Genomic DNA, 14,579 nt, shown 5'->3' on the forward strand with positions numbered 1-14,579 from the left:
TTCATCTGCTCTGCCCTTTCCTTGTTCCTGGACCCAATCTATCTCAAGGCAAGTTAAAATCCCCCATAATCAACACACTTCTTGAATTCTTCACATATCCATCTTTCCTGCTCTTCCCCTCACACCAGGAGCCCAATAAAAGCATCCTACAAGTATCTTACTATTCCTGCAATCTCTAATCTCAATCCATACAGAATCCTCCATCAATTCCTTCCTTAATATCATGACTTTCTCTCAACACAATACCCAGTTTGCCACATCACCTCCCTTTTTCTCTTTCCTGTCACACCTACAGTCGTGGCCAAAAATATTGGCACCCTTGCACTTTTCCAAACAATGCAGCATTTCTTCCAGAAAATTGTTGAAATTAAGAAATCTTTTGGTGTCTACATATCTATTTCTTTGGTTTGCAGTGGAACAAAACAAAAAAAAGCTGGAAAAATTACGACATCTTAACTTATTCTACACAGAAATCCTAAAATGGCCCGGACAATATTATTGGCACCTTTTAGAAGCTGTTAGAAATAATTATATTTCAAGCAGGTGATTCTCCTTTACTTTGGAATTGAACTCACCTGTGTTGAGTTGCAGGTGCCTGCAATATACAAATCACTCATTCAACCAGTTTGATTAGAGAAAAGGAATCATTCTGCTGTTTTGTGTCACTGTGTGTACCGCAATGAGCATGGAGAAAAGAAATAACACCAGAGTTTGATTGTTTGAGGAGGTCAGGCACAAGATTATTGCCAAGCATGGACAATTCAAGGCTCCAACTCTATCTCCAGAGACTTTGATGTTCCTTTGTCCACCGTACGCAATGTTATCAGGAAGTTTAAGGTCCATGGCACTAGCCAACCTCCCTGGACGTGACCGCAACGGAAAACTTGATTGAAGATTGCAGTGAAGGATTGTTCGAATGGTGGAGAAAGCACCTCGATCTACTGCCAAAGAGATTCAAGCTCACCTTCAGACACAAGGTCTGACTGTTTCAACTCACGCCATCCGTCGCCAACTCTATGAAAGGGGATTCTTTGGTCGGAGACCCAGGAGGACCCTAATGCTGAGAGAGAGAAACATAAGAAAGCCTGACTGGAATTTGCCAAAATCCTTCTGGAAGAATGTCCTGTGGACAGATGAGACCAAATTAAAGCTTTTTGGTAAAGCACATCATCTCTATATTTACAGAAAACAAAATGAAGCCTTCAAAGTAAAGAATACCTTCCCTACAGTCAACCATGGAGGAGGTTCAGTGATGTTTTGGGGTTGCTGTGTTGCCTCTGTCACTTGGTGCCTTCAATGTGTGTATGGCATCATGAAATCAGGAGATTACCAAGGAGGCATTTTGGAGCACAATGTTCAACCCAGTGTCAGAAAGCTGGGTCTCCGTCGAAGGTCAGGGGTCTTGCAACAGGACAATGTCCCCAAACACACTACATAAAGTGCCCAGGAATGGTTCAAGACAAAACGCTGGACTGTTCTGAAGTGGCCAGCAATGAGTCCAGATCTAAATCCCATTGAATATCTGTGGGGAGATCTGAAAACAGCAGTTGGGAGAAGGTATCCTTCAAATCTGGGAGAACTGGAGCAGTTTGCACAATAAGAGTGGGCCAGACTGTCAGTGGAGAGGTGTAGGAAGTGCTTCACTGCAATTATTTTTGTCCAAAAGATGTGGTACCAAATATTAAGTCTTGGGTTTCAATAATTTTGTCAATGCCATTTTTTAATTTTCTGATTTAAAAGGATATATTAAGTTCTGAATCAAAAACAAAGCTTCGGTAATAATCACACTGAAATATAGAATTGTGGAGACAAAATACTTTTATCATTTTCAACTTATTTTTCGAGAAAATTGTGAGCTATTTGAAAAAATGCAAGGGTGTCAATATTTTTGGCCATGACTGTTTATACTCAACCCTTGAATTTCTGTCTCCAGTTGGATTGCTCACGATAAACCATGTCTCAGTTACAGCAACGATGTCATACCCCTCACCATCCATCCTCGTTTCCAGCTCTTCTATCTTTCCATTCAAGCTCTTGGCATTTTTATAAAACATGTTTAACCTTTCCCTTCCATCAACCATCCTCTGCTGCTCCAACCCTCCATCAACCTCCTCAGTCTCTTGTCTAAAAAATAAATAAATAAATCCCAATTTCTTTCTCAAGAACTGCTGCAAATCTCACCACCCCCTTCTATTAAGGACCCTTCCACCTGACCACATACACTCGCTATGCTCTAACAAATCCCTTTCCTCATTTTGTCCACCAAAGCTCTTAAATGAGCAACATCCAAGTATTTGCAATGGGAATGACCTTCCATAGTCTCCACTAACTGGGAATAAGGGAGAAGTGGAGGAGGAGGGGGGGGGAGGGAGTAGTAATAGTTTGACATCTTCATTCAGAAGATCATGACAACATCAGACCCATCTGCACTCTTGTGGGTCCGTGGTAATTTTTGACCAAGTGGACCTTTGTGTGGGTACCATTGCCAAATCCAAATTTTGTAGCCTGCAGGTTGAGCTAATTTTTTATTTTAATTTTCTGCTGTCTTTGCCTAACTTAACCAATGCAGCAAATTAAACACAAGCAAGGGACTTGCAAAGTGCATTGCTCTTGTGCTAACAGTTGACACGCTTGCCACTCCTCACTTCATCAATTGAGTCTTTTGCAATGTCACTCATTTTAAACCGTTGGGTAATTGCATTAGAACAGCAGTGGAATTTGATTTTTTTTACAATTGGTTTATCTTTTTAAGTCATAAATATGTACAACATGTCGTTTATTTGGTGCTCTGTGTAACCACCTGTCATTTGTGGTACTTCATTTATTATCGTTACTAGCGGGCACTCCCACCCTCTGGGCTTCTCGGCCCACCTGCGGTGGGCAATGTGCTGCGGAACATTCTTGGAAATGCACTTTACAATTTTTATCATTTTCGAAGGAAATTCTGTTGATCACAACATATCATATCACATAAGGTAAAGGAAGATGATTTGTAATACTGTGAGCTCAGCCCGGAGTATGTAAGACTGAAATACGTGCTCGTCTGCTGGCCTTGGGTGGCCATTTAAGGCCAGTATTGGGGTTGAAACCAGAGGTAGAACCGAGTTTGGAACCCCTGTGTAGGCTCAAGAACTGTTAATTGTCAATTATGAAGTTTTGATGACGTCCACATTTGCTCCATTCGAGGAGGATTAATTTTACCTGATGGCAGTTTTTTTTTATTATTTATTTATAGGTGAGAAATCCTACAGTATTAGCTCAAACGAGGAACAGATACGAACAGAGATATACTTGAATGGTCCTGTGGAAGCTGACTTCAGCGTGTATGGAGATTTCTTGCACTACAAGTCAGGTATGTTTATCTCCATGCTTTTTAAAAAAAAAAGGGGGGGGATATTGCTGTCTGTCTGTCTGTCTACATCTCCTCTGAAACAGTTGTGCAGAAATTCACCAAACTTGGTGATTATGATCAAAACACTTTCAACCCACATGATAAGGTGTTAGAGCAATATCATTTTTGGCCCGCCCTCCTCGGGCCATAGGGCGGGGTCAAAAACCAAAAATTAAGGGCACGTTTTAAAGCATTTTTAAATGAAACTTTTTATGCAATCAACATTTGGGGCGCGTGAACAATGTAATGATTTTTTTTGGATTTGACCTCTAGTTCATGCCCCAGGGGTAAGGAGTTAGGGTCACAGGGGACAAAATGAGTTTTTTTTTTTTAAACTGAAAATGTGATGTTGGGTCATTCTTGGTGGAACACTTTGCAATCTTTATCTCAGCCACCGAAGGTGGGTGGAGGTTATGTTTCCCCCCTGTCTGTCTGTCTCTCTGTGAACACTATCTGCCATGATCTTTCCTGGGAAAGCCACATTTTCAAGCTGACCTCCAAAGCCAGTCGCCGATTGGGCATCCTCCATCGTGCGAAGTCCTTCCTTGGCACACCTGAGCTCCAGACCATATACAAAGCTCTCGTCCACAGCCTGATGGAGTACTGCTCTCCCCTCTGGGCTGGTGCTCCCGCCTCTCACCTTTCTCAGCTTCACTATGGAAACCAAGGAATTTAGGATCATTGGTATCTCCCACGGTGTGGCTGAGTCTTTGGGTCTCTCATTCTCTCACCGCAGGCAGGTCGGTGGTCTTTTTGTCTTCTACCGTCTCCTCTCTGGCCTCGGCCCCCTGCTCTGTCTGCAATTTGTCCCCACCATATTTCCGCAGGGCACTCAATGTCCGCCAGCAACCCCCTTCTGGTAAAACTACCAAAATCGTGAATTACTGCTCACCTTCACTCTTTCGTTCCTCTTTTTTTCCCCACCTTTGGAACAAACTCCCACACTCTTTTCAATCCCACTCTTCCCTCCAGGTCTTCAAAACAGCTGTTCACCACCATCTCTTATCTTCCCCCATCCAAAACCACAATTTTTTTCTACCACTATTAATCCACCCCAAACCCACCCCCTTCAAATTCCCTGCTTTCCTTCCTGAAAGGCCTTGTAGTGTCCATCTTGTTTACCTCGTGTACCCTGCCCCATCCCTCTCCCTTCCACAGATCTCCTCATGTCTCTGTTCCCCCACTGTTTATTCCTTCCCTCTCGTGCCCCTCTTCTCTCCTGCTCCCCTTGTTGTATGTTCTGTCTGTGAGCTCTCAGACGAGCTCCAACAGTGTATCAAAAAAACAGGATATCTCAAAAAGTTGTGGACAGAATTTGGTGGACAGGTTTGGTGTACACCCTAACAGTACTGCGAAACTTGAGGTTCTTTGAAGTGCAAATGAGGCAGTTTGTGTTCTGCAGTGTTCAAAATATAAAATTCATTGAAGTTAAGAAGTTCCTCAATCATAAACTGACGTCCGACAGAGTGAACCAATTGCTGAAACCCCGCTTTGCGCTTTCCGCGGGGGTAAAAACACAGCATCTCCTAAACACTGGCGAGAGGCAGCACTGCAATTACTTGGGTCCTCTAAATATTCTTCTTCTTCTCCTTCTTCTACCCATACTCTTGAACAGAGCATTGGAACTGCCAAAGCAGTTTTTCCTTGGCTATTTGGCACAATCTTGGACGGGTCGCCACTCCGACCATTTCTTCGAGCACAGCTGTGCCAATGATGCTGTGCCCCTCTACCAGTACACACTGGTACTTGATTGGTTTCACCGACCTCAGGTGTATGACAGGCTGAGTCTACCCCACCTGGTGTTGATTCAACAGCAAACAGGGCTCGAACTCAGGGCCTGAGGATCCCAAGCCGGCCACCCTAACCACAAAGCCAACACCAGGCTTCCTCCAAATATGAACTCTCCAAATATCACATTCTCTCTGGGGTTTAGATCGGAGGTACCTCAAACGTATTTTGACTTGATGCCATCAAGCTGAAGTGAAAGGAATATACAGACTGTGATCTAAATATCTGAGTGAGCGAGGTTGGAAGGCTGACAAAGAAGTAAATGATGGGCAAGCACACACCCGGCTGATGATATGGATGGGGGAAGAGGTTGAGGGGGTCGGGGTGACAGATCATCAAAAAGTACATTAATGTTGTGAAATGTTTTGTAGCTATTTCTTATTTTACAGTTTTTGATAAAGGTGGAAATTTCTCAGATGACATTAGCAAACAGGCTGTCCATATTTTTTAATGTGGAGGTAAATTGGAAAAAATGGGAGAGGACATTGGTTAAAAGTGGGGAAAAAAAAAAATAAATAAATAAAAAATAAAGGGGGTTTGGGGTGGTGGTGGGGAGGGAGCAAGTCTGCTGATGGGATCCTTGGGATTTGTTTGAATGCCACTAAAGGAGTGGACAACACAAAGTGCAAAATTTGAAATTACAAGGAGACAGTCTGTGTGATGAGTGATGAAGAATCTTACCTCTGACCTCTCAATAAGTGTTAACAAAAGAGTAAGGGTTCCACTTTTGATTAAGGCTGTCTAGAGGCAGACGAGGCCTTGCAAGATATCCAACGGCTGTACACAAAGTCCATTGTCATTAGAATCTGTCCATTGGCTTTTGGAATGCTCGTCCTTTTATAACGTAACAAGTGGAATGTTACATTTGTCAGTTAACTTACTTGTGTCGACTTGCATCTTGCTCTGATGAAGGGTTAAACACCTGAAAAGTCAGCGTTGCTTTGCTTCCTACGACGGTTAACGCTTCTTTGTCAACCTTCATCTGATACAACCTATTATTGGTGTACGCAACAACTCAGATATGTATCGAGGTCTTTTAACAATTTAACACAAAAAAATATTGATATCAAAAGTGCAAAGACCCCTCATCTCACCACCACCCCCACCCCGCACATCCCCCCTTCACTATTGTCTCACCCTCCTTCCCCATTTATATGTCATTGGAGAGAGGATCTTCACAAAAATCCCATCTACAAACTGCTCATGCTCGCTAGATTATTCTAAATCCATAAGGACCCAGAAATCGCTCATGCCCTACTGGTTCTTGGACAAAAATTCAAGGCTAACTTCAACATTTCAATTCATTGCCCTTTTTCATCACTCAACTCTCAGAATAAACATCTCCGCTCCAAAAACCTTGGTCTTCTATGATGACCTATATGTTCCTTATCGAATTTTGCACGAACAAGCATTAAACTCTCGCTGTATCAATACACCGCCTCACAGACGTATGAATAATTTGTGATATTCGGCTATATCTTGTGTTGTTTTGTTCACTTTTAACACGTTTAAATGTCGAGTAACACGCTGAAATTTGTCACAGATGAAAGAAGCCGATGCTGTAAAAATTGATAATTTTGTCTCAAACAGAATTGCTCTCTTAGCCAATGGCATTTCAATGTTGTTGTTTGCCTGGAACCATGTATTTGTTTATCACTTAAACAGTAAGTGAAACCCTGCTTGGGGCAAGCTGACCTGCTTTGTTCAACAACCTTGCCAACCTCATCCGATCCGGAGACCGCACTGACCCGGACTGGTCTACAGACCTTGGCAGCGACATGACACATTTATCATAAGGACTGGTTTTGTTTTGGTGACGCCGATTATGCGAGGTACCGTAAGCCAGTTTACCTTGATGCACTGACGGGTAATGACCGCAGACTTTGTACTGTTCAATTGGTTGCCAGTTCTAGCACTTTATGGCAACTATCCATCTTTTCTGACACTCTCTTAAGTCCACTGGGAATAGGTAGAAATTAAGCCCTTGTTCATATACATGACGATAAGTGCAACCATACGCAAAACAAGTATCCTGTGTTATATATATATATATATATATATATATATATATATATATATATATATATATATATATATATATATATATATATATATATATATATATATATATATATATATACAGTATATGTATATCTACCGTACGCAACACAAGTATCGGATGTTAGCAACAAAATTGCATATTTTGCTTGAAAAACAAAGGGTTAACGCCTGAATGTCAGCTTCCTCTTACTTCCCAAAGTACCTCGATCAAAGTCCGATTGATTCCATCCGTTGTTCCACCTGTTGATCAACACTTAGCCTTCAGGAGCAAATCAAGTTCTTCATTTTGTATGTAATGAAGGTCAACGTGACCTGTAAAATGGTGGATAAGCAAAGGTCGCACGAGCTTTAACATCACATGACCGATCTATGGAGACTGTTAACAGTACATGATAGTTTATAGATTCAAGCATACAAGAGCTGATCTCGTTTATTCCTTGATGATGAACCTTGTTTAAAAGAAAGTTTCAGGATATCAACAACGTACAGTTAATGTCTTTTAAAAACACTGAGGAATCCATCTTGAAATTGTATTCAAATGATCGATGGACACTTCATCATTTGGCAGGGCAGCAGGCACGCATATTGGACAGAGGTGGGTCGGTGTACTGTCGTGTGCTCCCAGAGTCGATGACACCAACCCCCATCTTATTTTCTACTTCAGTCTTGCTTATTCTCATTTCTTGCTCTTTACTTCTTTGCCGCTTGTTGTGGGCCCACATTGGAAGACCTATTGGCACAATATCCACCTCCGCACGTCAACTCTCCATTCTGTTCAAGAGTTCTGCTTGTAGATCCCGGTCTTGGCAGTCGACTGTGTGCTGGTTGGAACGGATGTATTTCTTCCAGATATGGAACATTGAGCAGTCATCCAAGGAGGAATCGCTGATGCACCCTTTACACCACCTTATTTAACAGGTGAAATTAGTCATTCATGCCCGGTGTTTGTGTCTTTTTATGACGTCCCTAAAAACAGTAAGTTTCCTGTTTGGAATGATTTTCAATTTTGTTTGACTGCTAGAAAGACAGACTGAAGTGTCACCACTGATGACATGCCATTGGTAGATTCTTAATGTGAAACTGTCAGTTGCGTTAAGTGCAAGTTGGTAGGCATAGTGCCCAACAAGGACCTTTTGGGACTATAAACTTTTGAGCTGTCTGTGTGATGATGAATCGACTAGCTGGGCACCTTGTCATTACAATTTATTGAGTTGGGTGGTAGATTGAAGGCGAACGGAAAAATGTTTCAACTGCCATGATGAAGCCAAACAAGACTTTTTGAGACACTCGCACTGGCTGGGAGTGAATGAATGAAGATGCTGATGTGGTCGGCTTGTGTTTCACAGGGGTTTACCAGCACGTAGCTGGTTCATTAATGGGTGGCCATGCCATTCGCCTCCTGGGCTTTGGTGAAGAAGGTGGAACGCCATACTGGCTGGCCGCAAACTCCTGGAATACCGACTGGGGAGATGGAGGTATGTATGCCTTTTTAATTAATTTTCTTGTTGTTGTTGGATATCGTAATTGTACAATTATAACAACTCAAACCTTGATTAACCTCCGCCATCGAAGATCGGAGGTTACTGTTTTCACCCCTTTCTGTTTGTTTGTTTGTTTGTGAACAGTATTACGTAAAAACTCCTCGACGGATTTCGACGAAACTTGGTGGGGGGATTAGGTATGGTCCAAGGATCATGCCATTAGATTTTGGACTTGGTCCAAAGTCCAATATGGCCACTATGGTGGACATTTTTAAAAAATATTTGATTTTTTTTTGTTTTTGCATTTCTATATGTTTTAAGTGATTTCCACCCAAAAAAAAAATTGTTAGAGGAAAAAAAAGAAAAAAAAACAAAATTTTGCAACTTTTCTTTCAACAAAATTTCGATTTTTTTTTTTTTTTTTGCATTTCTACATGTTATAAGTGATTTCCAACAAAAAACATGCCAAAATTATAATTGCGGCTGATTTTGGAACTTCAGGTGCATATACCCACGTAAAATCAATTTCTGTCTCGAGGAATCTCGTTATGACGAATGAATTGAGTATTATATGTAAAAGGGAAAGTTGCAAACTATAACTCTGTGAGCACTGTTGACGTCAAATTGAATGAATAGGATATCAGGTTCACTTGAGTGACCGAGCAGTATTGGTGGCGGAGGTTTTGCACTCTACCAAGTGCTCCCCCTCTAGTTTGAGAATGTTAAAATGTTATACATATCAATCAAATTATATTCCTGCACCCTGTGCACCATTTTCACAAGAAAACGACGACACTTCCTCCCTGCACCCTGGGATGCCTGTAAGCAATGGGACAGTAATTACAATTACTGAGTTTAGCAAATGTGGAAGTTGGTTGAAACCAACTTCCACATTCTGTTCAATCTCATTCTTCCCTCCAGGTCTTCAAGACTGCTGTTCACCATCTCAGATCATCCCCCATGTTTCTGTATCCATCTTGTCCACCTCCTGCATTCTCTCCTACCGCTCATCGTTACCTGCATCCCTTGTTTGTCCATCTCAGTCTATTTTCTCCCTCAGTCCTGCTGCTGGTATTTCCCCATTTTGCTTCTGGTGTTCCTTTTGTTTGTGTTGCATCCTTATCCATTATGTGTTCTATTGTTCTAGCTCTTCCACAAGCCTTGACTATGTATACCAAAAAGCTTTTTTTTCCTGATGTTCATTCCCTCCATTCTCTATCTCTCTAGGTTTCTTCAAGATTCTTCGTGGTCATGACGAATGCGGGATCGAAAGCGACATCGTTGCTGGGACTCCAAAACTTGAATGAAACGGTTGTTATTGTCCCTCTGCATTCTTTAAAATGCTTTGAAGTGTTCTTTTGCCAGATACAATGTATAATTTTAGGAATTTTAAGTCTACTCCTTTATCAGCAATGGTTGCACTTCAAAGTATAGGTTAAAAAAATATTATTCTGTTGATGTTACAGATAGTGCATGTCCATCTTTTCCCCACCCGTGATGATCCTGCAAATGACTTGGCGGGATAAACTTTATCTTTTCAATGACACTTTCTGAATTACCTTTATGTATCATTGTGATCAGCCTGGAGTTGACTTCGTGGTTAAGGTGGCAGGCTTGGAATGTTAGGGTCCTGAGTCTGAGCCCCTGTTGACTGTTGAATTAACACCAGGTGTGGTTTACTCAGTCTGTCATCCTTCCGAGGTTGGTGAAATGAGTACCAGTGTACTGGGGTAAGAACCATTCGGGGTTAACCTGTGGCTAAGTGGCAACCCGTCCAGGACTGTACTCCTTGCCAATGAAACTGCCTCAGCAGCCCTATGTGCCTTTACGGCATGAAAGGAATACTATTATTGGTTCACGAAAAAATATTTCCACGAAAAAAATAAGTGACCACTATATTCGTTATTGTTGTGTGTCTGTCTGTCTGTCCCGAGCATAGCTCCGTGGGTTTTGATCCGATCCTGATAAATTTTTGGTGGGAGGTTTATATCATGATCGTTGTGTTTTCCTGAAAATGGGCGTGGTGCGCCCATTATTGGTGGAGCCACGCCCAAAAAACATGTTTTTAGGGGGTAGCCGATTTCAATTTGTATCTTCTCCTTGGGTTTGTCGAATCTGACGGGTTTCGGTATTTGGTTAGCCCAATGGCACCTGCATAGCCCCACGGAGCTCAATTTTTTCATTTTCGTGACAAGGTCACAAGGTCACGAAATTAGAAAATTGCGAATTTTGACATAAAAAAATTTCTTCTCCGAGGGGTTTGTCGAATCTGGCAGGGGTTTTGGTATTTGGTTAGCCCAATGGCACCTGCATAGCCCCACGGAGCTCTATTTTTAATTTTCGTGTCAAGGTCACAAGGTCACGAACTTAGAAAATTACGAATTTTGACATAAAAATCATACAACCGCACAAACTTTGAGAGCTTGGATGACAATATTTTTTATGCATAATCTTGAGGTCATTCCCCACCTAAAGTCTTGAAACCATTTTGCTCTATCTCGAATACCTTGCCCGTGGCGCCCCCTACAAGTTTGTTTTTACGCTGATTTCATCAAAGTATGGATAATCCGAGGAGTGCGAAATGCCATATAGCCAATATGACGTTGTATTGTTCCTGGAATGTTCCAGAGGAAGTTTTACATCAAGGTCATAATCCTTGACCTTTGACCTTTAAAGTTCACAAAGGTCAAATTTTCAAAGTTGTGGGAATCTAACCGGGTTTTTGACCTTCGACGAACTAACTCCAATAAGCTATAGCACGTATCCTGTTTCCTTATTTTAATGTCCACAACATTGTTTTGTGACCCTTAAAGGTTATGCAAAGGTCAAGTTTTTAAAGTTGTTGAACGAAACCGGGTTTTCGACATTTTGCAGCTAATAACCTGTCACACGTACCACATCATGTTGATCATTTTTATAACTTGGTCAAACATTATCACATTGTCTCATCCTTAACTTCTGAAACAATCTACATCGTCAAATACCGCTCGTGAACCATCGTCGTCTTCAGACTTGTCATCATCATTGTGATCGTGGTTTTCAAGAACTGGTTTTGTAAAAAGGAAGGATTGAAGGAAGTTCAGAAATTTTTTTTAGACGAGATAAGGTACTTTGCTTTCATCCAATGACTGTATAAAAAAATTTGAATAAAGCTCTAATGATATCTTTGTTTTGCTAATTGTGATGTTAGTACATATGTAGATTGACAGTCAAGTTATTTTGCTGTAAATAAGTTGCTTGGGTAGCTTACTTCGGAAATTTTAGTTGGTATGTGTGTGTAAACTTTCTGCTTGTTTGCAGTCTCGTTGCTGGAGGGCATTGTCATTTTGACAGATTTCAGGTTCATCCACGATGTGAATACCTGGATATGCAAATTCTTTTTTCGTGTCAGAGCTGGTGTCCAGATCAATGGCACTCTGAGGCCACAAGCAGTGTAACATGGTGGCAAGGAACAGCTGAAAAGACCAAACTGTTTGCTCATCATTCATGACGACCATACTCTTGACAGCATTCACTGGTGCAGGATGGTTTGCCATTGCCTTCCTAGCAGTTGGTCATTGGAGGAATTTGTAAAGGGGGCCAGTGATAAATACACTGCTCTTCACAAAAGACACACTAGGATATTTAACATCAACCAAGGACCAGTGCTGCCAGACGGGTGCTCAAGCTTAAATCTCCTTCTGATGAACTACATACACATTGATACCTCCCACTTCTGGAGAAACTCCAGGATGACAGTTTATAGCTGTGTTGACATTCAAAACCAAGCCTGACAGCTCAGACGTGAATAAAGATAGCATAGAGGTATGCAATCAGCCAAGACCACTTGTTGCCCGCAGTTTACGGCAGGGATTTTAAATTTCAGGGTCCGAGTGATAACTCACCAACTCTTCATTGAAAACACCATGGAATCTTTATTGTCAATCAGCTAATATTAGCAGAGGGGACAGCCAGCTTGATATCCATCCAAGGAAAAGCACACTTTGTGATACAATGATTTACCAGTTTATAGTCTGGTCAGGAATTAAATCCAGGCAAGAATGCTCAATAGAAAATGCACTACTTCTCCACCATCCTGTCAGATATTTGATGCAACCATACAAATCGATCAAATTGCTTCTGATGCTCCATCAAAATGATCAATCATTCGAGCATATGTAGGTTGGATCAGCAATATTTGGTGATCGCTATGCCACTGATGCAGTGCTGTGTGATAATAGACACACAGGACAGTTTGCCATTGCCAGTGTAGCACCCTGATTTGAAGCTCCATTCACGATATTACATGAAGGAAGCTCAAACAGTTGAGTTAACCCAGAAACCCCCATCAAAATGAGTGATCACGACTCTTGGAAGAGGACAATCGAAAAATAATTGCGGTTACAGTCACAGAATCGCTCTTTACTCATGACCTGCCATGTTCTGCTGGAGTAGAAAAACTTTTTAATTGTTGCATGCAATCCAATGCCCACTTGCTTCTGGCGCAATCCTCTTGCAAGGGGGGAGAACAATGCAAATACCCTCTTGTGTACGCCAATTTGAATATGGCCAAAATGTGATTTTCTTTGGATATTTGTTTGGTCGTGGTCTTTATATGATTTAAGTCGCCGAGGAATTTGAATTTTATGACAGATGGGGACATTAAAACAGATTATTGTACTTTATTATTATTTTTGTACAAGATCAAAGCTCTTTGAAGAGCAAAGAAATGAATGAATCAAAAACACTGCAACCAACGATAACTCCACTACTTTTCCCAAAAGATACTGTGGGTTATTAAATGACTACCAATGACCAGTGCTGGCAGATGGGTACTCCAGCTTAACCACCATCTGATGAACTGCATAAACTGACACCTCCCCTTGCCGGCAAAACATCAGGATGACGGTTCATAGTTGGGCCGACATTGACAGCTGGGTCAAGTTTGGGGTGGGGGTGGGGAGAGAGTTTAAACCGTGATAGTTTTTCTATCACTACAAGTTCAGATTGAGTGTGAACAGTATCCTTAGTCCTTATTGGCTGAAGTTAAAATAAATAATTGTGGGTCTTTTTCATAGTTTTAATAAAATTAGGAATAAACTGAGTTTTTGGTGGTCTTGCTGAATACTTTTGAATAATCAAGACTTCAAATCTTTCACCTATTCCTTCCATTCCTGCGCTCCCTCCTTTCTCTGTCCCCTCTTCCCTTGTTTGTTTTGAAAACAAAGTCGAGGCTCATGGAAGAGCAGAAACAGAATGCAACAAAACACAAGTTCCAATATTATCATCATACATTTTCTCAATTTGATCCCCTCCATACGTATGTTGTAAATAAATGGCTCCATTCTTGAAGGGCAACGTGCAAATATTTTTTTACCGTATTCATTCTTGATTAATTGAAGTTCGATCGTTTTTTTGTACACGTGTTGAGATCTCTGATTTAACTGTGTAAACACTGCAGTTTTCCTCAAACTAAAACTGAAGTAATTATTTTTTCTGGTTGAGCAAGGTCTGGGGAATGTAATTAATTTAATTATTTTGAATCGGTTCACCCAATTGGGCTGACAGTGGCCTAGAGGTACGAACACTTGCCTCAAAACTGCTTACCTGGGTTTGAATCCCGACCCAGCTATAAACTCACATCCTCGTGTTTTCCAAGTAGGGTGATTCATCAATATGTGTGCCATCCCTCGGATGGATATTAAACTTGGAGTCCCGTCTGCCGGCATTAGTTGGTGGACATTAAGATCCCATGGAGTCCTTCACAAATGGTAAGCGAGGTATCGCCACCACCACCCTGAACAAATTACAAATTTTGTCAAATGTCAGGCCTGGCTGGCTCGCTGGTTCGTGAAAGACTTGGACCAAACCCCCCTTCC

General features: G+C 41.4%; 1 protein-coding gene across 3 annotated transcripts in view; it reads left to right on the forward strand.

Moving 5' to 3' along the window:
• Positions 1–11,884, forward strand: part of CTSB (cathepsin B) — a 58,562-nt gene extending 46,678 nt beyond the window's left edge. For all 3 annotated transcript variants that reach the window (XM_085862372.1, XM_085862373.1, XM_085862374.1), the window contains exons 8-10: positions 3,236–3,352; positions 8,587–8,715; positions 9,949–11,884. In XM_085862372.1, coding sequence (XP_085718498.1) covers positions 3,236–3,352; positions 8,587–8,715; positions 9,949–10,028 — 326 coding nt within the window. In that variant the 3' untranslated portion in view covers positions 10,029–11,884. The remainder of the gene's footprint in view (positions 1–3,235; positions 3,353–8,586; positions 8,716–9,948) is intronic.
• Positions 11,885–14,579: the final 2,695 nt, after the last annotated feature.

Source organism: Eptatretus burgeri, chromosome 17, assembly GCF_056783735.1.
Source record: "Eptatretus burgeri isolate ZD-2024b chromosome 17, Ebu_testis_v1, whole genome shotgun sequence".
Taxonomy (NCBI): Eukaryota; Metazoa; Chordata; class Myxini; order Myxiniformes; family Myxinidae; genus Eptatretus; species Eptatretus burgeri.